The sequence below is a fragment of the Callithrix jacchus genome, chromosome 18 (assembly GCF_049354715.1).
Source record: "Callithrix jacchus isolate 240 chromosome 18, calJac240_pri, whole genome shotgun sequence".
Classification (NCBI taxonomy): Eukaryota; Metazoa; Chordata; class Mammalia; order Primates; family Cebidae; genus Callithrix; species Callithrix jacchus.
In genome coordinates, this window is record NC_133519.1 from 42,946,673 (window position 1) to 42,968,793 (window position 22,121).

The window sequence follows — 22,121 nt, forward strand, 5'->3', positions numbered from 1 at the left end:
ATGGAAGGGGGAGAAGGAATGATTAATTTTATGCCCCCCTCACTGGTACCAAGTACCCCCCTCACTGGTAGACTTGATTTCTCCAATGTCTGTTCCTCTCTCACCTGAAGCTATCGGTGTGACTAGAGTTAAAGCTGAGATGATAGACAGGATGTAGGCCAGGTGAGGAAGTAAATACTCACTCGGGGTTCTCCCTGGCCAGGTCCACTCTGAGAATCTGGGTTTGCTGATGTCAGGGATCACGTCTACTGTGTTCACTTGTTTCTTCACCACCCACTGGAGTGCCGGCTTATAATAGGGGCCAAGTCATTATTTTTTGGATGAATAAATCCACAGATAGATGAGCAACTGTGGACATGGCAAATAAATATTGTTTTATGTATAATTACAGAAAGAATGAATGTTTTGCTCAATGTCACCCACTGGAAATAAATTTAGGTTTGAACAGCAGTTCAGTTACATCAAGAGCAATTGCCCACTGCTGTTTGATGGATGTGATCCAATTCCTAGAGAAATAAGCACATGCATTATCAAAGCATAATTATACCTGTCATTAAGTGGCTTCCCTGCAGAATCCTTCCTGACAACAGAAAAGTAAAAGTTCCATAATTCAGTAAGAGTGACTCACCTTTTCCTTTCAGAGGGCTGTTCCTCCCAACTCAAGTGTGACATCTGCTTAAAAGATGAAACCAGCCTCATTCCAAATGAATGACATCTGGACAGCTCTTCAAGGATGAACATTTTATTCGAATATAGGCACTTGGCAGAGTAAATACATGGTAACAAAGTGTTTTAAGTTTACTTGCTTTATATAGTGACCAGAAAAGTCAATCCACAGTGTAGATTTTTTTCTTGATGTTGTGACTTCAGAAGACAAAGCCTCAAACCCATCTCTTTATGATAAAGTGCGAGGACACATGTCATACTGAGTGGAACTATTATTATTAAGTCAGTGATGTCCTTCCCTTCCCCACTTCAAAATTGCCATGGATCATATATCACTTAACCTTATTACGATGAACAAAAATCACTTTTGTCTTGGAGAATTGTAAAACCTTTTGAAATCACTAGCTCTGATATAGAGGACTACAAAACCAGACTTGAGAATTTTTATAATAAAATATGTAAGGCCAGAAAGCTTTTGGACAATTTGGAATCTACCCTTGTAGTCTCCAAAATCTTATTTTTTAAAGAGCTTACTGTGTGTAATGCAAGGCACTACTCTCTCTGCTCAAAGCTACAAGGGAAAAAAATGACAAGCCCAATTTTTTTCAAGGAAAATATATTTTCCTTATGAAAGGTCAATAGTAAAAGAACTAGTTTAAAGTCATGGAGTTTTTGCCAAAAACCATGTCTCAAGGTTTTATGCATTTCTAATGGCTTTGCCCGTAGGAGAGATCCCCAGAGCGGCACACAGAGGCTTTCATGCTGCTCGTTTAGATCAGAGTAACCTTGCTCCAATTTGGAAACCACTGAAACAGCACATACAAGTCTGTATGAAAAGCAAAATAAACTCATATGATATGAAGTTATTCCATTCAACATGTTAAAATGAATACAGAGCATTTTAAATGTACTCTAGTTTCCTGTTCCATCTCCAAGTGAAACAATCATCCTGCTTCTTCTAGAAAACTTGTCTTTTTTTTGGAGACAGGGTCTCATTTTATTGCCTAGGCTGGAGTGCAGTGGTACAATCATAGCAGCCTTAACTTCCCTGGCTCAAGCAATCCTCCTGCCTTAACCTCCCCAGTAGCTAGGCCTGTAGGCACGTACCATTATTATTTTCTGTAAGGATGGGGTGTTGCTATGTTGCCTAGGCTTTTCTCAAACTCCTAGGCGCAAGTGATCCTCCCACCTCAGCCTCCCAAAGTGCTGGGATTATAGCTATAAGCTACTGCATCAAGCCCAGGAACTTGTCTTTAGTGAAATAGGTATAGAAAATTCTTTGACCATATTCTGAAGTACATCCTGACAAACAGTGCCCAATTCTCCCTGACCTACATAATGGATAAAGTCAGGGCACTGATGCAATGCACCATCCAATGCAGTGAAATGTATTGTCTTTTAGGCTTGAGAAAATCTCTTAGCTTTCCAGGGAGTGCAAGAAGCCCTGTGTTGAGCAAAGCAAGGAAGCTAGGAAGCTCTGGTGTGAGGTGAGCCTGGGCTGGGGCTCCATGCTACTGTCCCAGGGAGTCGGGCAGTCTTTGTGGGGCTAGGCACTGCTCCTTTGGCTTCCTGCCTTCCTAGGCAGTGCATCTGGCTATCTGCCCCTTGGACTTTGGACTTTACTTAAGAGAAGACTCAATAAGGGCAGAGAGCCCAATTCAAAACATCTCTCTGCCTGCCAGCAGGCCCCAAATAGCCCCAGCACAGCAGTGTGCTGGGTGTCCAGTTCCCACACTTCCCGCACAGCCTGACGCATGCCAGGTCCTATACTGGGCACCAGGGATACTACAGTGACTCAAAGAGGCAGGAAGCCATTATTCAAGGCTGTGGGTTTCTAACAGGAAGCAGAGACGATGACTAAACCCCAGTTTCTGTTTTTGAAGAGAGGAGCCTCTTGGAGAGACAGGAAGTAAACCTCATTTCAACATACCATGCTAAATGCCAGGATATAAGTGAGCACTGGGGAAAGCAGGGACTGAGGGCAAAGTGGCCTTTACCTTCTTCCCTATGGTGGGATCCCTCAAAGACATGAGGATCTAAACACTCCAAGAAAAGCTGCGACAATGAAATATTATTATTCATCCTTTATGACCTAGAAATTCTTCATGGGAGGGCTGAAGAGGGTGATATTTTAATTTCTGATTAAATGGTTGAACTGCTCTAAAGAACTGAGATGAGGGCCAGGTGCAGTGGCTCACGCTTGTAATCCCAGCAGTTTGGGAGCCCAAGGTGGGCGAATCACGAGGTCAGGAGTTTGAGACCAGCCTGGCCAACATGGTGAAACCCCATCTCTACTAAAAATACAAAAAATCAGCTGGGCATGGTGGTGGGCACCAGTAATCCAAGCTACTCGGGAGGCTGAGGCAGGAGAATCACTTGAGTCTGGGAGGCAGAGGTTGCAGTGAGCCGGGATTGCGCCACTGCACTCCAGCCTGAGGGACAGTACAAGATCCCTTCTCAAAAAGAAAAAAAGGAACAGATATGAGTTTACTTGATGATCTAAGCAAGCTCTCAACAAATATGTTGAGGCTGGGCATGGTGGCTCACGCCTGTAATCTCAGAACTTTGGGAGGCCAAGGCAGGCGGATCACCTGAGGACAGGAGTTCAAGGCCAGCCTGGCCAACATAGTGAAACCCTGTCTTTAAAAAAAAAAAAAGTTGAAATCTGATATTAAAATATGGGAGGGGCCAGATAGCTCACGCCTGTAATCCCAGCATTTTGGGAGGCCGATGTGGGTGGATCACTTGAAGTCAGGAGTTTGAGACCAGCCTGGCCAACATGGTGAAAACTCATCTCTACCAAAAATATAAAAATTAGCTGGGAGTGGTGCCACACGCCTATAATTCCAGCTACTTGGGAGGCTGAGACAGGAGAATCTCTTGAACCCAGGAGACAGAGGTTGTGGTGAGCTGAGATCACACCACTGCACTCCAGCTTTGGCAACAGAGTGAGACTCCATCTCAAAAAAAAAAAAAAAAAAAAAGCTGGGGGAGGAAAACCAACATGTAATACCAGGGACTGGAGTTTTTAGAAAACGAGCTGGTATTTTTCTGAAGGAGAAAAGAACAACTCCTTTTAAACTTTTGGAAGTAAGTCTCTTCCATTTTCAACATTAACGGTTACAGAAGATGTGTCTTGTCTATTTCCATTAAAATGTAAGTTCTAGGAGGAAGGAACAAAGTTCCTTTTCACCATGTGCTTGATATTTCCCCCAGTGCTTGATATAACAGAGACTCAGCGTGCTGAATGACTAAATAAATGATTTTGGCTTTTGGTAACATCTTTGGAACTTGAGGGCATATACCTTGACTCTTGTCTTTATTCATTTATTTATTCATTCATTGATTCTGTGCACTTCTGGGAATGAACCAGGACTGTTAGAATGGAAAGAGAGGAAAAAAAAGCTGTCATAGTTTGAAAATTGGCATATGTTTTGTTCTAGATTAAATTCCCTTGGACCGTTTAATTTATATTAGAACAAGAACCTTATCTTTTCTTTTTTTATTACTAAGCCCAACACCATGTGTGGCATGCAGTAACCATTCAAATAATGTTTGTTTAATTGATAGGCTTTAAGCTCGATAATTCAGCTAAGCCCTTTGCACAGTCTAAGCCTAATTTGGAATGCTTTCAGGCTTACCCAGGCTAATAAAATTTTGTTGCCTCACCTGAATTTCCTGAAAATGTGATTAATTAATAAGAATCATCAAGATTAATTAATAAGAAATCGATAGCAGGATAAGGAACAGGCCCAGACAGTCCCGCAGACCATCATACCTTCCTCCCTCCATTTCTGCTCAGCTTCTCTTGATTCTATTGGGCATGATTGGCTCGGTGGGGCTCCACCCAGCAGGGGTGGCTGTTCATGACCTACCCTTTCTTGCAGCCTGACTGTGGACAAATGTTGAGTCCTTAAGAGATGGTGAATCAGGCATAGTAGACAGTAAAGCTAGATTTAAAGTATACATTTGCATTTTCAAACAAAATTAAAAAGCTTTAAAGTGCATGAGAAGATTGCTCCACTGAAAAGTGCAGAGTATATTCAAAACTGTGAACCTACTGTTTTCTCGGTCTTCCCTGCAATACTATTCCCTCCTCAGACATCCTGAGCTCCCTCTTGCCCCAGTACACCATTGCCCCTGTAATTCTTATTAAAATACTAATGCAAAAATTCATGGTAGAACAATTCAGTTCCACAGAGGTTTGCCTCAGTTGCTCATGCCCTGTGTGCATTTCCTCTGGTTTTATTATTCAAATGAAGAAAATACTTAAACATTTTTTGGTAATAGCTCACATGCAACCCCCTAAGAATACCCCTGTAACCCTTTGGCTTTGTTCAGAGAAAGACTTTAGCCAAATGGTCCCTTTCACTCCTCTGAGGGCAGCTCTGGGGAACTCTCCTGGCCACCTTGTCTCTCCGTCACATCATCTTTGTGTGACAGCAGGACATCTGTGTTGGGAGCATCCTCCACCACCCACTGGCACTCATGAACTCGGGCTACCTTCATTTCCTCTGCATTCACACTGGCCGTGGCCTGGGCCGTGCTGCTTTGCCCTCCCATCCCTTCTTGTTCCTCAGAAACCTGGCTCTCACTGAGGCAGACGGGGTCAGAAGCTAAAGTGCAGCCCTCTTGCTGCAAATCCTCCCCTTCAGTGCCCTTGCCCCCTCTTCCATCATGGGCAGCGAGTGTGCAGGCCTCTCCTGGGAGCGCCCCCTCCACAGGCTCCGGGGACTCCTCGGTGAACCCTCCACTGTCTGGCTGAGAGCAAGGGCTGCCTACCTCTGGAAATCCCCCCAACTCCTCCCCACGGGCCTTGGGAAGAGGAGCTTGGGCCTCCCTGCCACTGACTTCACTTTCTTCACAGTTGTCCAGATGGGTGGCAGCTGCCTGACTGGCCTCTTTTTCCTCTTCTTCTTCATTTTCTTGGGGAACAAGGCTCTCCCCAGTTGTATCTTTTTCTATCGCTGGAGCAGAATCCACTGGTACTTCCACGGACACCGTCAGCAACTTTCTGAGCTCCTTCAAGGAACCTGAGGCAGTGATGGGTTCTGGCTCTTCCTGGATGGGTTCTTCATCCTCAAGGGTCCCTCCATGCTCCAGCTCTGATGAGCATGTGCCTGGGAGTCCTGCCATTTCCTCTGCTGCCACAGGATTCACCACGGGCTCATCCGCCCTTGAAATAATCACCTGCTCGGTCCCACCCAGGGGTGGGCTGGGCCCAGGGTGAGAAAGGCTTTCTCCTTTGGCCAATGAGCTAGGGACCTCAGGCTGCTTCTCTTCCTCTGACTCTTGGAATATTTCATTACTGAGGGTCTCACTACTCAGAACTCCTGGCAGAACGGCAGAAGCTCTCCTGGCAGGGCTGGCCTGGTTTGACCCTGCGAGGGGCTTTAGATCTGTTAAGCTGGACACACTTTCACTAGGCAAGGCCATGTTGTCTTCGAATAAGTTGTGCTTCTTCAGGATAGCAGCTTCCTTTATCACTGAGCAATATCAGAAAACAAAACATGACATTAACACTCTCCCTTGGTCACCTGGATTTTCTGATTATTTTGAGAAGCCAAAGTCCCCTGTCAGCCTCTCTGGCTATATAAATTTCTCCATTTCAAGACCCAGCTTACATCAGGGAGCCTTCTGTGATGACTGAAGCTATAAACTCTTTTTCTTTTTTTTTTTGAGACAGTCTCGCTCAGCTGCCCAGGCTGGAGTACAATGGCGCATTCTCGGCTCACTGCAACCTCTGCCTCTCAGGTTCAAGAGATTCTCCAGCCTCAGCCTTCAGAGTAGCAGTGATGACAGGTGTGTGCCACCATGTCTGGTTAATTTTTTTGTATTTTTAATAGAGACGAGGTTTCACCATTTTGGCCAGGCTGGTCTCAAACTCCTGACCTCAGGTGATCCACCCACCTTTGGCCTCCCAAACTCCTGGGATTATAGGCATGAGCCATAGCGCCCAGCCTCAAAGACTGTAAACTCTTTCCAAACTCTGAGCCTCTGTAGCATTCATTCATTCATTTAAACAGCAAACATTTGCAGGGCATCTAACATGGGACAGACCCTGGGAATCCAGAGATGAATAAATTGTAGCCTCTGTGTTCAAGACACACGGGGTCTACAATAGTATCACCTGTATCCCTCAGGGAGGCCCCAGCACATTTTATTAGCTGCTAATATGGGTGGTTCCAGTTTGTCCTCCCGGACCGAAATCCTCTAGGGCAGGGGCAGGCCTCACCCTTCTCTGCTCTACCTTGCAGTGCAGTCCTGAATGTGTAATAGGTACTTGGTACTGCACATGCAGAGGAGACGGCCAACATGAAGACGTGTGTGCAGCTAGCTCAGGTTCAAAGGCCTCGAGACGGGCAAATCCAATAACAACAACAACAGGTGACATTTTCGACCACAGGCCTCCTATTTATGGCTGTGCAGGAGCCGTAGAGCCCAACAATATCACATCCCAGGGTGCCATTGATATCAAAGGCAGCACAGATTTGTGTATTCAGCATAATTTTTCAGCAGTTAGCTATAGAGTTTCCTTCTCCCAACAAAATCAATATATTGTGACAATTTCCTAACAGAGAGCAATAAAGTGGAGGAAAGGAGTCCTTTTCTAATTCACCCAAAGGCGCCCATGGTACACTGGCAGTAGCCTTGACCGAGCCCTTCCATTGTGCAGACGCTGTGCTGACACCTTCTATTCCTGGTCTCATTGGATCCCCTGGAATTAGCTACTGGGGCCTAAGGCTTGTGCTTGGCCAGTTTTCAATGAGGAAGGTCTTCTGTGATATGCAGACCTTCCCAAAGGAGATCAGATATGTTTCTGGCCCATGGTTTGATGGTAGCCCTCTCCAACATTTGTGTGTTTGACCGAGTCTCACTCTGTCACCCAGGCTGGAGTGCAGTGGCACCATCTCAGCTCACTGTAACCTCTGCCTCCTGGGTTCAAGCGATTCTCCTACCTCAGCCTCTGGACTAGCTGGGACTACAGGCATGTATCACCACACCCAGCTAATTTTTAAATATTTTTAGTAGAGATGAGGTTTCACTATGTTGGCCAGGCTAGTCTAAAACTCCTGACCTCAAGTGATCTGTCCGCCTCGACCTCCCAAAGTGCTGGGATTATAGGCATGAGCCACCATACCTGGACCTCTCCAGCATATTTTTAACAAAGTGTTCCTATCCACAATCCAATCCAGGCAAGGCGTGATTCCTGAGGATACGGGTGCCAGAGTCCTACCGAGACCTGCACGGCACTGCATCATCATCCTGCGCCCTCTTCTGTCTGGCTGAGTGGAGGCTGCGAATGTGCTGAGAGAGCCATAAATAAGCCTTGCTGCTGGAATCGCCTCCTCTCAGCTTTCACGGGTGTGGAGCGGGGGCAGTTAGAAGCCTGTGCCTAAGAAGAGCCCTTTTTCCTTTGTTCTGTCTGGAACAGCAAGAGGAAGACAGCTCTTCATGAGAGACTCGAGGTTTAATCTCACTAAGCCTCAACTTTCTCATTGGTAAAATGAAACTTAAAATTCCCATCTCATAGCTTTCATGTTTTTGTATTAGAAGGGGAAAATAATATCTAAAGAGCTAGCTTAGTATGTGCTTAATCATAACGCTCAATCGAGATTAGTATCCTTCCTTCTTTCCTTCTCTCTCCTCATTGTCTCCCTGCCTCATCAACGTCCATTTCCTCTTCTCTTTTCCTCCCTGACTGGCCTTACAGAGTCCCATTTCAGGGGTGCTCCCCTCTATGGAGAGTCCCTGCAGCACCAGGTAGCCTTCCTTACCTTTCAGAGTTTCATCAAGCAGGATCTGATGTAAAATCTCCTCATAGACATTTTCAACGTGGATCATATTGGTATGATCTGCAAAGATGAACTGCTCATATTTCTGAAGCTCCTGGAGAGGAAGAGGTAAGAAGATAAAGATGAAAAGACATGAGATGCCTGTTCTTAGAAGAGATACAGAAAGGACAATTCCCACCCATGATTCGCTTCTTGGAGGGTGTGGGAGGAGAACAATGTTGGCTCTTGGGCAAATTACTCAATTCATCAAAAAACCCAAAAAGGTTCCCTTCAATTCAATTCACTGTCTAGGCACCATGCATGACCTCGACACATCTCCTATTACTGCCGATGATAAGGTGTGGAACTCACTCAGCCTCTGGTGCTTTCCTTGTACTGGCCATGCATTTTATGCTCTTCACGAGGGAAAACAGCATGGATTTTTTATCATCTCAAGGCCTCATTAGTAGGTGTGGAGCCTCCTTTTGTCCCTGATCACCAAGATGTTTCCCTCTTCCTTTTTTTAAAATGCCAACAGCACTTTACCAAGGTATGTTATAGATAGTAAAACGTACAGATAAGTACAGCTCAGTGGTTTTAAATTCGTAAATACACTTATGTAACCATAACCCAGATCAAGAAGGAGAACATTTCCATCACCCCCAGAGGTCCCCCATACCCCTTTCCAGTCTGCACCCCCCAAGATATGAGCACTGATCTTATACCTATCGTGGTAGGTTTATTTTTGCTTGTTCTTGAACTTTATAGAAATGAAATTGTAACTATTTTGCATTTGTTTTTGAGATTCATCCATATTGCTACATCTATCAGTAGCTAGTTTCTTTTTATTGTTAAGTAGTATTCATTATATGGATAGACAAAAATTGTTCATCTACACTCATGTTGATGAAAATTAAGAAATTTTTTTCGATTTTAACCATAGATATAATTGCTGTGAACATTCTTGTACATTTTTTTGTGGATTTAAGGGCCTGTTTACGTTGGGCATATACCTAAATAAATGAAGTTGTTGGGTCACAGGGTAGATATATGCTTAACTTTATTAGAATGCGGCCACTTTAGGAGTTGGGAGAATCTCTAGTCAAGTGCTCTTCAGAAACATTCTCCCTTCCCCAACACTCATTGATTCCTTCTAGGATAGCCCGGGCACGGTGTATCCCTTAACCCTCCCTCCTTTCCATGGGCTTCCACATGGCTTGCCTTTTATCAGCATGAGGACAGGGCAGGGATCAAAATGTACCAAATCATATCCCAGTGATTAACTCAGTAATACTTGTGCCTCACGGTGCTGGGGGAAGGCTTCCCACATGTGGCTCTTAGAGAATCGGGGACTTAGCCATGGAATTTGTGGTTCCGTGCCTGGAAGGACAGGATTTACAGCAGGTGATCAGAAGTACCACCTCATACAACTCCCAGTGCTAGGACTTTGGGGCACTGTAGCCCAGATCACAGTGGGTAATAATGGATTCCTTTATACCCAACCAAGAAGAAAGGCAAAGGATTAGAGAGAAATGAGCTTCCATGATTCCCTAGAGGGTCTGGAGGCAGGACTGTTGCACAGATTTGGAAAGAGCATTGCCCAGGAGACTGTACATTGCCCTGGACTAGCTATGGGACCTTGGTGAGCCACATCACTGATCAGTGCCTCTGTGTCTTCCTCTACTAAATGAGAGGCACAGACTCTTGCCTGCGACACTCTTTCATCCTTCCTATGTGGTCTCCCATTCCTGTTCCCCTGATTGGCATTCATCCCTCAGGACTGGGTGAAAGCATGACTCTGGAAGTCCTTCCTGGCTGCATAAGCAGAGTTTGGCATTTTCCTTGGAGCTCTTCCCCATAAGGCAACTGCTGTGTTCCTCACATGGCATCCTGTTTGTCTCCTACTCTCCACCATGAACTCCAGGACTGCAGGGATGCTGGACTGGCACTATGCCTGGATCACATGTGATGCAAATCTAATACACACTTGCTGACTAAATAAGCAACAGACCTTTAAAATTTCAACCAGCTAAATAATTCCATGGGAAGAAGTACTTTCTATGGACATTTATACTGTTGTGAAGTGACCAACTCTACAAAATAGGTCTTCTATATTGAATTGATTGAACAGGGCCATAGGTTTAGTTCCCTGGGCCAATTAAATCGGTATCCCTGAAGCAGGTGTTGGGGAGTCAGAATCATGGTTTCACAGTTCCCCGGACAATTCTAATACATAGCTAGGGATGAGGTTGAGTACCACAGATCTAGGAAGCTGCTGTTTATAGAACCAAGGGAAATGTACTTTAGTAAAATAAAGACTCCTTCTATGAAGCAGATAAACCCCTCATTCATCTATTCTGTAAATCCAGACTTTTAAAAAGCTCGTGATGCCGATATAATAGCCTCCATTACCAAAAACTCTGCGTCGCAAGCTCTTTTGAAATCAATGCCTCCTGATTAAAAAATTACAAGAGCCTCTTACAGATTAGGCACAGCACACCCTGCTGATGCTTGGAAAGACGGGAGCAGATGAGAAGGAGAACTCTCCTTACCTTTCTCCTGAGAGGAGGTGGCTCTGAGGCCCCCAAACTGCTTTGGGGATTGAAAAAAAGATCCCAAGCAGAACATCTGTGTGCAAACCCATCTAGAAGTGGACACTATCATCATTTGGGCTGCTGAACTGTTCTGCCATGTAAGGCCAAGGGTCAATCCCTTGGCTTAATGAAATCCTTTCCTATTAAAGAAATATGCCCCAGAAGTAAATGCCAAATACATCTAGTGTCTGAAGAAAAACAACATTTACAGACTATGAAGATGACCAAAGAAATGTCTGGAGTAAAATAACTCAGGCAAAGGATTTTAATGTTCTAGTGCTTGGAGACTCTCCAAGCTGCCAAAATGCCCTTTTTAAATTCCAAAAACCTCTTTATTATTTGCTCCAGGTTAATAGATCATTCTTAAAATGCAGAGGTAGTAGCACTTGATACCATTTCCCGAGTGCCTTTCGTGTTACAGGCAAGTGTGAACTGGGTTCATGCTCTGGTGGCCACCAGGTCTGTGACCTTGGCTCAGTGGCTCAACCACTCAGGTTTCCTCATCTGTACAGTGAGGGTATAAATAATACCACCCACTGAAGCTGTTTTCAGTTTCTGCTGGCCCACTGCTCTGCTCTGCAGATGAAGTCACAACCTGGCAATCATGGCTCTCACTGGATACTCAATGTTTGTAGAGGTTTTAAATGGTTTCATTTATTTCATTAAGCAATATTATGGGATTTAATAGAACAAATATCCTTCTGTAATCATGTTAGCTAAGATCTTTTCTGGAGGCAGTGGTCGAGTTTCAGAGGACATGTTGGACCTATGAATCATACTATAATGAGGAACACCTGGCATCCTTAGATATTCTATGTCAGCTCCTCATTTGGCTCAAATCCAGATCACTGTCCTTTGCGATTTTGTCTAGTCCAGGGGCCAGCATATCTGGCTAGCATCTTGTTTTTGCAAATAAAGTCTGTTTATATGTAGTCAATGGCTGTTTATGCGCTACAACAGCAGAGCTGAATAGCTACAACAGAAATAGTGTAGTCCATGAAGCTTCAAATATTTACTATCTGACCATTTACAAAAATGTCTGCCAACCCCTCCCTGGTCTAGTCGAAGTTGTTTGAACTTCAGAGACAAGAAGAGCAAGCTCTTTAGGGTAACTCATCCTCTTACTGGTTTGCATGTGGACGCCAGGGCCTTCTGCACAGTGGGAAGTGTGATTTGAACTAGTGCCTCTTGAAATATCTTCTTCCGGATGGTGCTGCTGTCGTAATCATATTGCTGTCAATACAGAAACATACGTTAAATAGTAACATTACAATCTGTTGACTTATGCTTAAACAAAAAACTCAGCCACCCACTTTACCTCTCTTTTCCCACTAATGTCTGGTAACTCTTTTATGTCCAAAGCCTCAGAGATCTTTCTGTGTAATTCCCTCACACTGCAGGCACAGGTTGTAACTGATAATGGCCCACCTCACTCTTACCTTTTACAGCTATAGAAACTGAGGCGAGATGAAAACAGAGTGGTGACTTCTACATGATAAAGAAGTTGGGGATAGAACTGGGGGTGAGTTTGTACTTTATTACTCCTGTCCCAGGTATGTTCGTGGAAACCATGATCATCTATTACTCCACATCCTCAAAGCAGGGGCAGTGGGTTGTAATGATTCCACAAGGGAAGAGAAGGCCTGGCTGGTGTCTCCATTAATATTGTGACATGGTAGCCAAAGAAGTTCAGTAAACAGAACAGGAAAGATTATCCTCTCTGTTCTGCAATGGACATCCCAACATGGAAACCAGGATTTAGATGTCACTTCAAAGGGATCACAGATAAATCAGAGCATAATCACAGGCAGTGAGAAGAATGGTCAGGCCAAGTGAAGAATGGTCAAAGAGATGACGGTGTTTATATTGGAGATAATAACTTAGGGCAAATTATAACTCTATTCAAACAACCAAAGGCTGCCATGTGGAAGAAGGCTATGAATGAAACGGGTAGAACTGGAATGACCAGTGGTGAGAACTTTGGTCTAACATAAGAAAGCATGTTCTTGCTGTCAATAACTAAAATGGGCTATCCTGAGAGGCAGAAATCTTCCTGATAGTGCAGGTGTCTGAGTACTAGTGAGACTACCTGTTGTGGGAACCTGCTGAACACTGAATATGAAGTTGAACTAAATGCACTCACAATCTCTTGCAATCCTGAGGACCTAATATTTGAACAGCTTTCTATGTTTTTTCTTCCTTTCTTTCTGTTTGCTTAAAGAATGTGACACAGCTCCAGCAAGTTCATTACTATGTGTGTTACCATGATCAATATTACTTTTAGTATCAATGATTTGGTTGCTAGAGTTTCCTCTTGCTTGTGAGGCATCAAGATCAAGTCCGATATTTAGAGGCCACCCCCAGGCTCTGTGGGACTTTGATCTTCTGTTCCAAGGCGGTGTTTGGGGGAACCAGATATCATGGACTAGGTGCATGATAGTTTATCCTTAAACTCACCATTAACCAGCCTGTTGAGCTTAATTAAGTCACATTAGCTTTTACAGAATCAGTTCCTCCTCTGTACAATGGGGGCATATTCTAATTAATGCACAAGTTCTTGTCTGGATCAATACAACATATATGTGCAAGTTCCTATTATTAAAACTATTTTAATATACATTCATGCTGAAGTACATTTAAAACAATTTCATATGGTAGGTTTCTTTTTCTTAGAGTATTTCCTTTACATGAGGTTTTGATTTTTCAAAATCAATAAAATATTTGCGAGTTTAATGGATTTTACTATATTGCAACCTCTTTGAAGAAAGAGGCTGTGCCTTGCCTATTTTTACATCCCACACAAGGCTTATAGTGGACAGCCAATAAATGTTTGTCAAGTTCCATCTCTATGAAGGCTGAGATGCAGGGCCTATGAAGCTGGGGACCAGCAGTGGCCACTAGATGGCAGAAGAGGCACGGAAGTCACACTGGAGAAACGCGGATTGACAGTCACTGGACTTCGGAGAGGAAGGGGTGGGGAAAGATTAGAGCAAAGGAGAGAACGTGGTATTTTCCACTTCACAAAAGAAATAGGAGAAACAAGAGAAAAGAAACGAGAGAAACACATTCTCATTTTATGCTTCCCACAAACAAGACAATGGTTTTACCTTTAAGACTCGGAGCTTAACCTTCTCAATGGCAACTGCAGTTTTGGAGGCCTCTCCTTGGAGATGCGGGGAAAGCAGCTGCTCGAAAGTGAAGACTGCATTCTCCATTAGCTAGAAACCAGAGAGACACAGAAACAGACAACAGTCAGAGGCTGGGATCACCGCCCGCAGGCCTGGCTACGTGGACCTGGAGAGCAGCGGCCATCACAGAGGAGTCCTCTCGGCGGCTCCTCCAGGGGTGATCCAGGGCAACATCACCCCACCACCAGGGCTGTGAAACAAAAAGTTACATGGCCACAGTGGGAGCAGGAAGAAGTTGGAAAACCCCAAACCACGGGACTGAACAAGCATTCTGTCACCTCCGTGGGCACTTCTGTTCTTTGATACCTGCAGCCACTGATTAAGGGATGAGGCGGGAGCCTTCTTCAACTCGTTTTTGGCTGCGCCTCCACTTTTAAGTGGATGTAACCACTCTGCAGCACATCCCTTCCTCTCTCTGCAGTGCTGGGAAGAGGGGCAGGTCAGGGATGGCTGGGGACAGTGGCTGACACGCTCATGGGTCAGAAAGCAGAATTAGTTCAGGTATCTTATTCTCGGCACCTTTGCCTGTGTTCCCGTCACCAGAGTCCAGTATTTCGAAAGAGATTTCTGCTAAACTGTTGCCCAATTTTGTTCCTTGTTCCTCTTTAATTCCTTACAACTCAAGGGTTAGATAAAATGTATCATTTATCCTGCCCGTAATTTTTATGAAAAAAAAATGTTCCTTTCTTCCCCTGAGATCTCAAAGCATCCAATATATACTTTTTTTTTTTTTTTGAGACATAGTCTCGCTTTGTCGCCCAGGCTGGAGTGCAGTGGCACAATTTTGGTTCACTGTAACCTCTGCCTCCAGGGTTCAAGCAAATCTTTAGCCTCAGCCTCCGAGTAGCTGGGACTACAGGCACACACCACCATACCTGGCTAATTTTTTTGTATTTTTCGTAGACATGGGATTTCGCCACCCTGTCCAGGCTGGTCTTAAACTCCTGACTTCAAGTGATCCACCCTCCTCGGTCTCCCAAAATGCTGGGATTACAAGCGTGAGCCACTGTGCCTGGCCACAATACATACCTTTATCACACTTTCAACACTGTAGTGAATTTATCTAAGAATATGCCTCACTCAAGCTCCCTGAAGTGGGATCTGGTACACGTCCGGCCCACAGTAAGCTCTGGTTAGAGTATCTGTGTGAAATGGCATGGCCTTTAGCACTTTCATGAACACACCCTGGTTCATTTAGGAAACACCATAATATGGAAGGAGTTTGTGCTATTCATTCCTGTTCCTGGGGAAAAGTTTCCTTATGAAAAAAATAAAAAGAAACTTGTCAAGTAGACACAAGAAATTAAAATATGAAGCTGTAACTGATTGTTTGATTGATTGGTTTACTGTTAATTACGTCAGGGAATTAATTTAAGCCAGTGGTTCTCATTCCTGGCTGCATATTAGAAGCAGCAGGAATCAGGGTAGGGAAGTTCTATCACAAAGTAGCCATATAGGCTGGGCATGGTGGCTCACGCCTATAATCCCAGCACTTTGGGAGGCTGAGGCAGGCAGATCGCTTGAGGTCAGGAGTTTGAGACCAGCCTGGTAACACAGTGAAACCTCATCTCTACTAAAAATACAAAAATTAGCCGGGTGTGGTGGCACATGCCTGTAGTTCCAGCTACTCGGGAGGCTGAGGTAGGACAATCACTTGAACCTAGGAGGCAAAGGTTGCAGTGAGCCAAGATCACACCACTGCACTCCAGCCTGGGTGACAGAGTGAGACTCCATCTCAACAATAACAAAGTACACACACATGCACACACACACACACACACACACACACATACATGGTATGTATAGAATCAGAATCACTGGGGATGGAGCCTAGACATCAGTATTTCCCTCAGGTGATTCCAATATGAGCCAAGGTTAAAGCACTAATGTGACAAATCAAGTAGTTATCAATTAATGCTACTTTATTTTTCTGAGCTATGTCTTCTCTATGATGTTCATCCACATGGAAGGAAGATGAAGCCAGTGGAGGACAGAACCTGTCCTCCCTCAACATGACGGCTAAAGAGATGCGATGTATTTCCCTGAGCTATGCTAGCAGCTGGTCTCACAGGCCAGCACCCATTTCTCTGCTCTCTCTCTACCCTAATCACCACGGATGCCCCTGCCACACTCACCTAATCACCACGGATGCCCCTGCCACACTCACCTCCTGCATGTAGTTCTGTGTCCTCTGAACCACCAGATCAACGTGGGGGAATCTGAAGCGGCTCTTGAGATCCTGCAGGTGCTCATGAAGCAGGTTGACTTTAGTATAACAAGGTTCCATCTTCATGGAATGCAGCGGAAGATTCATAAGCTGGTCTAGATGCTGCAGTTTGGTGAAAGGAAACATTAAACACCCTCAGATTTAGAAGTGGTATTGCATGCATATTGCATGTTACATACATTCTAAACAATCAAATGCATGTTGATAAAGTGAATCACTACTCAGATCCCTACATCTGTGACACCTTCAATTGGCTTATTTTCCTCCGGTTCCTAGGGCAGCTGTAATGCTAGGACAGAAACCAGCAGAAACACCAACTGGATGATAGGAAGACCCAGGGGAGCACCCAGGGGGACTCCAGTCTTTGTAAGCTATTGATAGACTCTAAGCTCCCACTTCCAGAGCTTAAGAACCAGGCAGGCAGACTCTGACACATGGTTGCTGCTGGGCTCTCAGGCTTCCAAAACCTTCTTTAATGAGTGACGCTCCTCTTAAAAAACCCCAGGGAGGTCGGGATGCTCCCTGGACTCCTGGACTTTGGAAGGGAAGCCAGAGTTCGTCACAGTTCTGTGAGGCTCTGCCAGGGCCCACAGGGCTTCCCTCTGCTACAGGTTGCTTCAGGTGCTAGTGGATGGGAAGTGGATAGGCAGAGGCCTGACCTGGGAGAAGTATCCAGTTTGAAAAACTGGGGTCCCTCCTACTCTAGTTTGCACTCAATTGATGAGGTCATTGGGCTTCCAGGATCAGACCTCATCTGCTAAAGCCCTAAAGTGCTATCAACAGATGTCGTCACAACAGAATGCACTCTGTTTTCCAAACTTACCTTAAAATCATTTTTAAAGGGAATATTAGAGGTTTAAAATAAACAGTGGAGTGGGTGGGGTGGAAGGAGGCAGAGAGAAAGGTTCTGAACATGGAGGCTCGAGAGAGAACTGGGGAATGAGGCAGGGTGCATATGAATTATACAGGATGCACTGTCCGACTCTGCCACAGACAATAGTTTCCTTTTTCTTCTTTTCCTATCTTTTCTGTTACTCAGGGCAACCATCTTGCCCAGAGCCCATGTATTGAAACTCCTAGTAAGAGGTTTGACTAAAGATGAGGGGAGCCATCTGAGGGCAAATTTAAGCCTTGCCAGTTGGATATTGGGTGCTAAGCAGAGTGGCTAATGTCTATGTTTTATAACACGAATTTTGCTCTGGCCAGAAAGAAAAAATTAATTTTTCTTTACAATGCAGCTTGGCCCCCAGCACAATGGTGCAGCAAGCTGGGTCACTAGGGCCACCAGGGAAAGGAAACCCAAAAGCCTGGCATGCTGGCCAAAAGGTAAGAATTTCTTAACAGTCCGATTTCTGGCTTCTCTCTCGCCGTGAAAACAGTAGAATGAATGGTAAAAATCACTGTTTATCTCCATCTTGTTTTATGTCCTTGGGAGCTTGACTTTGTAACCACATAGCAGTACTTTCTCTTGGTCTCTGCCTTCCAGAGAACGGGAAGTTTAAGGTTTATGTTGAGTAGTTACAAGCCTTCGCAAACTCAAAATTAACGACTTTAGATTCCTTCTGGGAAGGGCAGTAGAGATTGCCCCATGCTGTAGCTCAGTAGCTAATCACCTCAGTAGCTAAGGTTTTGCCCTTTCACACTGGTGGTCTGGGTGCAATTCCATGCTTAGGAAGTAAGTCTTTTCTGGTTGAATATCTGTATGACCTTGTCTAGTTTCTTCTCCTTTATGGACTATCTTAAATTTTTCTTCATCTGAGCACCTGGGAGATTACCTTTGGTAAAGTTCAAAATCCAGAAATATTGGCCATTTGGCCTGGTTAAAATTGGGTAATAAGAAATGTTGAAAAGACTGTATTGAAGAGTGCTATGGTTAAAAGTCAGCTTAATTAAAAGTGGATATTCAAGCTTTAACAGCCTGGACTCCTTGGGAAAAACAGGAGGCACCAGAGACCCCTTTCCTGGTTCTGTTCTTCCAAGGTCCACCATAAAGCCAATAACCAATTAAGAAACTAAAAAACTGGCGAATAAAACAAATCTTACAACTGCTACAGTAATGTTCTGTTTGTATAATTATGTATGTGTTGTGTGCAATGTTTACATAAAGAGCTCTAATTAATTGGTTTAAGTAAAAATAACTGCTTAAGTCAAATATTTTGAAAGCAAAATAAAACCTGTAATGCCTTTTAGTTCCTGTAACTTTAGTAATCTTTGGGAAATAAAAGCAACTTTAAATATTATTGATAAAATAAAGACATTTTGTCTAAATTATGTAGGTCAGATAACAGGTTTGTTAAATACTTTAAGGTCATAAACTGCTTTGACTTTTGAAATTTGTTCAATTTATTTTGGAGACATTAAATTCTAAATAAAGCCTGGGGATATTGGAATTAGCCAATTATCCCCCTAGCTGCGCAAAGAAGTTATAAAGAAAAGAGGTTTTATATAAGAGAGGATCTCACATGGTAAATTCTTGTCCTAAAGTAAAATGACTGGTTGTTTAAAAAGAGGGTTTAGAGCAAGTGAGAAAGTCTAAATATGTCATATATGGTCTGTGTAAATTGTGAAATAATTTATTAAAAGGAATTTGTGACAGAAATGTTATACAATTTAAAGGTGATTAGGCCTCCTAAATGCTTCATAAAATGCCACTATGACTTTTAACTGTACAGCTTTCCTACTTTACATCTAGGTAAGGCCTGGGACACTAAGCTTATCAAGGTTTTTACCAAACATAAAAGTTGCTAATAGTTAACACTGCAATATGTAATTGAGCCAACTGAAAAAATAGGTTTACATGCTAGGTGTGTAAATAGACTGAAATGTGGTTTTCGTAAGAGATTATAAGAAGGTATAGGAATGTAAATTTTTGCCCAGGTTAGAGGGTTAAAGGATTATTTTAAATTAAATAAAGCTAAAGGTTTGAACAAGTTGTGGAAGGTTTATAAAAAATCAATTGTAAGAGATTCTATGTGTGAATATATTGGCTAAATAAAATGACATTATTATTTTTTCCCTAAATTGGACATTGGAATAAAAGCACAACAGAGTTTTCTTGGAATACTATTCTGCTCTGAGGAAAAAATATTCTAAAGGGTTATAAAGGTTTATAAAAATATTACCTTGTGATCAAACTAATTAAAACTGAATATATTTATAAAATGTTATTTAAAACTAGCTTTAACATTAAAAATACACAAATGGAAACATTAAATTTGGCTTTCTCTTTTAAAAGGATTTTTGTGTAATATTAAAAGATAATAAAAGGTTTGTTTACCTTTTAAGTAAACTACAAAAGAAAAAGTGGAGGGAAGGGAAGGAAAGGAGATAGTTGGCCTTATGCTAATGTCATTGGATCTGGTTTAAAAAACTGGTCTCCTTTCTATCAGAATAATGTTTCATCCTTTTAAAAATGTTTGAGTTATCATTTTGGCTAAATGAATGACTTATGTTAACCTAAGATTCTATTTTGTAATATTCAATGTTTTAAACCTGTGGTATTTAACAAACCTTTCAAAACCAATCTTTATATTATCATGCTAAATTGATCAATGCTAAAATTGTTTAAATATACAATTTGAATGAACTCCATGGTCTAAGTCAAATTACCCATGACAAGCCATTAGTCATCAGTGCTGTGCACCTAAATTGGAGAAACAACTGGTATTCAAGAGGATATAAGTCCTCTTATGTTAAGCACAGACTCATGAAGAACCAGAATAGCTGCCTTGTCCTTCCTGATTCCTTAAACTTTTGTTTAATAACAAAAAATGACTCACCATGGAAAAGATAAAATTATCCAAATTGAATATACTGATGTGGTGACTTATAAATTGTGGAAATAGTTTAAAACCAGTGTTTGGTTCCATATTCCTGGGAAAACAACAACAGTTTCAGGTACATTTGGCTACCTGATGGGCCATTTAAACATTTACAAAGGGATTTCATTCAATTGTCATTTTCAATGCATGTTTCCTTGTTGTATAAAAGTTTTCCCATGCTAGAGGGCTGCTATTATAACAGTAGATTTTTATTATGCTACAGTGTATTTTCACCAGGTAAAGAAAGCTTTCTATGGTTCACTGAGGGCAATCCCTTCATAATCTAGAATCTGGAGATTAGATCTTCTGAAAACATCAGAGAAAGACTGTCGTCCTTGTCCTCTACACTAGAGAAAAACTTTGGAGCCTTGAAACTTGTGTTCATAATCTCACAACTGAGAAGGGTCCCTCCACACTGCTGGAACTGTACACCCAATTAGACCCCTTAAGCTAAATTAACCAGGGAAATTTCTCCCCAGAAGAAGATGACATTCTTGATGTGAACAGCTTTTCCCAAGAGCATGTGATTCCAAGACTTCTGCTATCACAAGACTTTGATCTTTGAATATTTTTTTTGTGTATGCTTCTATGAATAATATAAATGAAAAGGGGGTCTATAATGTGCACTTATAGGGTATACTTTTATTTGTGATGGATTTTGCAGCCAGCCTTATACGTTATACATTCAGCCTTATAACCAGCCTTATAACCTTATACGTTCATAGATAAATGATGAAGGCCTTATGTAGGTGAGAAACTTTGGTGGTATATATGTTGCTTCATAATCAGTCAAAACTCCTCTTAACATGCATCATGGATTAGAGAGAACGTTGCCAGGAGGCCTTAACTCTTTTAGAAGGACATCATTTGTTAGGTCCTTTTTCCATGGTTTACAATAAAAGAGGCAATAATTAGAAATGTTTCCCTCATAAGAGGCCCTACAGCAAATTCTACTTTAAAGGCTATCATTACACAACAGACTTTAAATTCTCCTGTGAAAGTTTTGCTAAACAATAAAATTGTCTAAATAGAAAAGTACCTGTGCAGCTGCTGACACTTGTGGCCTATGGAGAAATACATGAAATGTCGATTATAAAAATTCAGTTGTAGAGAATTAATGAAAAGACCACTTAGTCAGGTGAGTAGACTCTTTATCTAACTCATTCTTTAATCTACTTAATTTTAGGTGGTTTGGTTTATGGGGACCCTGGGTAAGAAGCATACTCCAAACTCTTGGTATTATCCTCCCAATAGTCATAATAATGGTCTTTCTGGTGCACTGTATTCTCTCAAAGGTTTTAAATGTTTGCATGCAGCCATCTCTAGAACCTCAAATGGTCCCTCTTCAACTGAAATGACAAAAGCTGAAACAAACGTGTGACTGTGAGGACTCTGTAACCTGTATGAATGACATGCTGAGACTGGAAACCCAAAATGATGGCAACTAAGAGTGGCACTAAGGCCCTAAGTTTTGGTCATACTCTCACCTAAGTGAGAACCTGAGCAAAAAAGGGGAATTATTTTTAAACAAAATTTTAAATGGGAGGCCCTTATTTTGGACTAAGCTCATGCACTAGGCCCCAACAAACCAAACTAAAATAGAGTCATTTGTGCTAAATGTGACATAACCAAGCTAGGGCTTTAGGAAAACACACAGATCCCAGATCAGACCAGATTTTATTTTTCTCCTGTAAACAGGATATTCTGGCATAAGGAGGTACCCTCCACTTAGTCCTTATTCCCTCCTTGCAAAACCCACTGTTCTACTGTTTCCCAGTAGGCTTCAAGCCATATAATTACATTTACAGTAGTGATAGTAACCTCAATGGCTAAAGTTGTCGTCAATCTCG

General features: G+C 42.7%; 1 protein-coding gene across 2 annotated transcripts in view; it reads right to left on the reverse strand.

Annotated features, from left to right (window-relative positions):
- Nucleotides 1-726: 726 nt before the first annotated feature.
- NIBAN1 (niban apoptosis regulator 1) overlaps nt 727-22,121 on the reverse strand; it is a 153,077-nt gene continuing 131,682 nt past the window's right edge. For both annotated transcript variants that reach the window (XM_035279523.3, XM_035279524.3), the window contains 5 exons: nt 16,391-16,552; nt 14,143-14,253; nt 12,161-12,268; nt 8,445-8,556; nt 727-6,152 (listed from right to left, as the gene is read on the reverse strand). In XM_035279523.3, the coding sequence (XP_035135414.3) occupies nt 5,035-6,152; nt 8,445-8,556; nt 12,161-12,268; nt 14,143-14,253; nt 16,391-16,552 (1,611 nt within the window). In that variant the 3' untranslated portion in view covers nt 727-5,034. The remainder of the gene's footprint in view (nt 6,153-8,444; nt 8,557-12,160; nt 12,269-14,142; nt 14,254-16,390; nt 16,553-22,121) is intronic.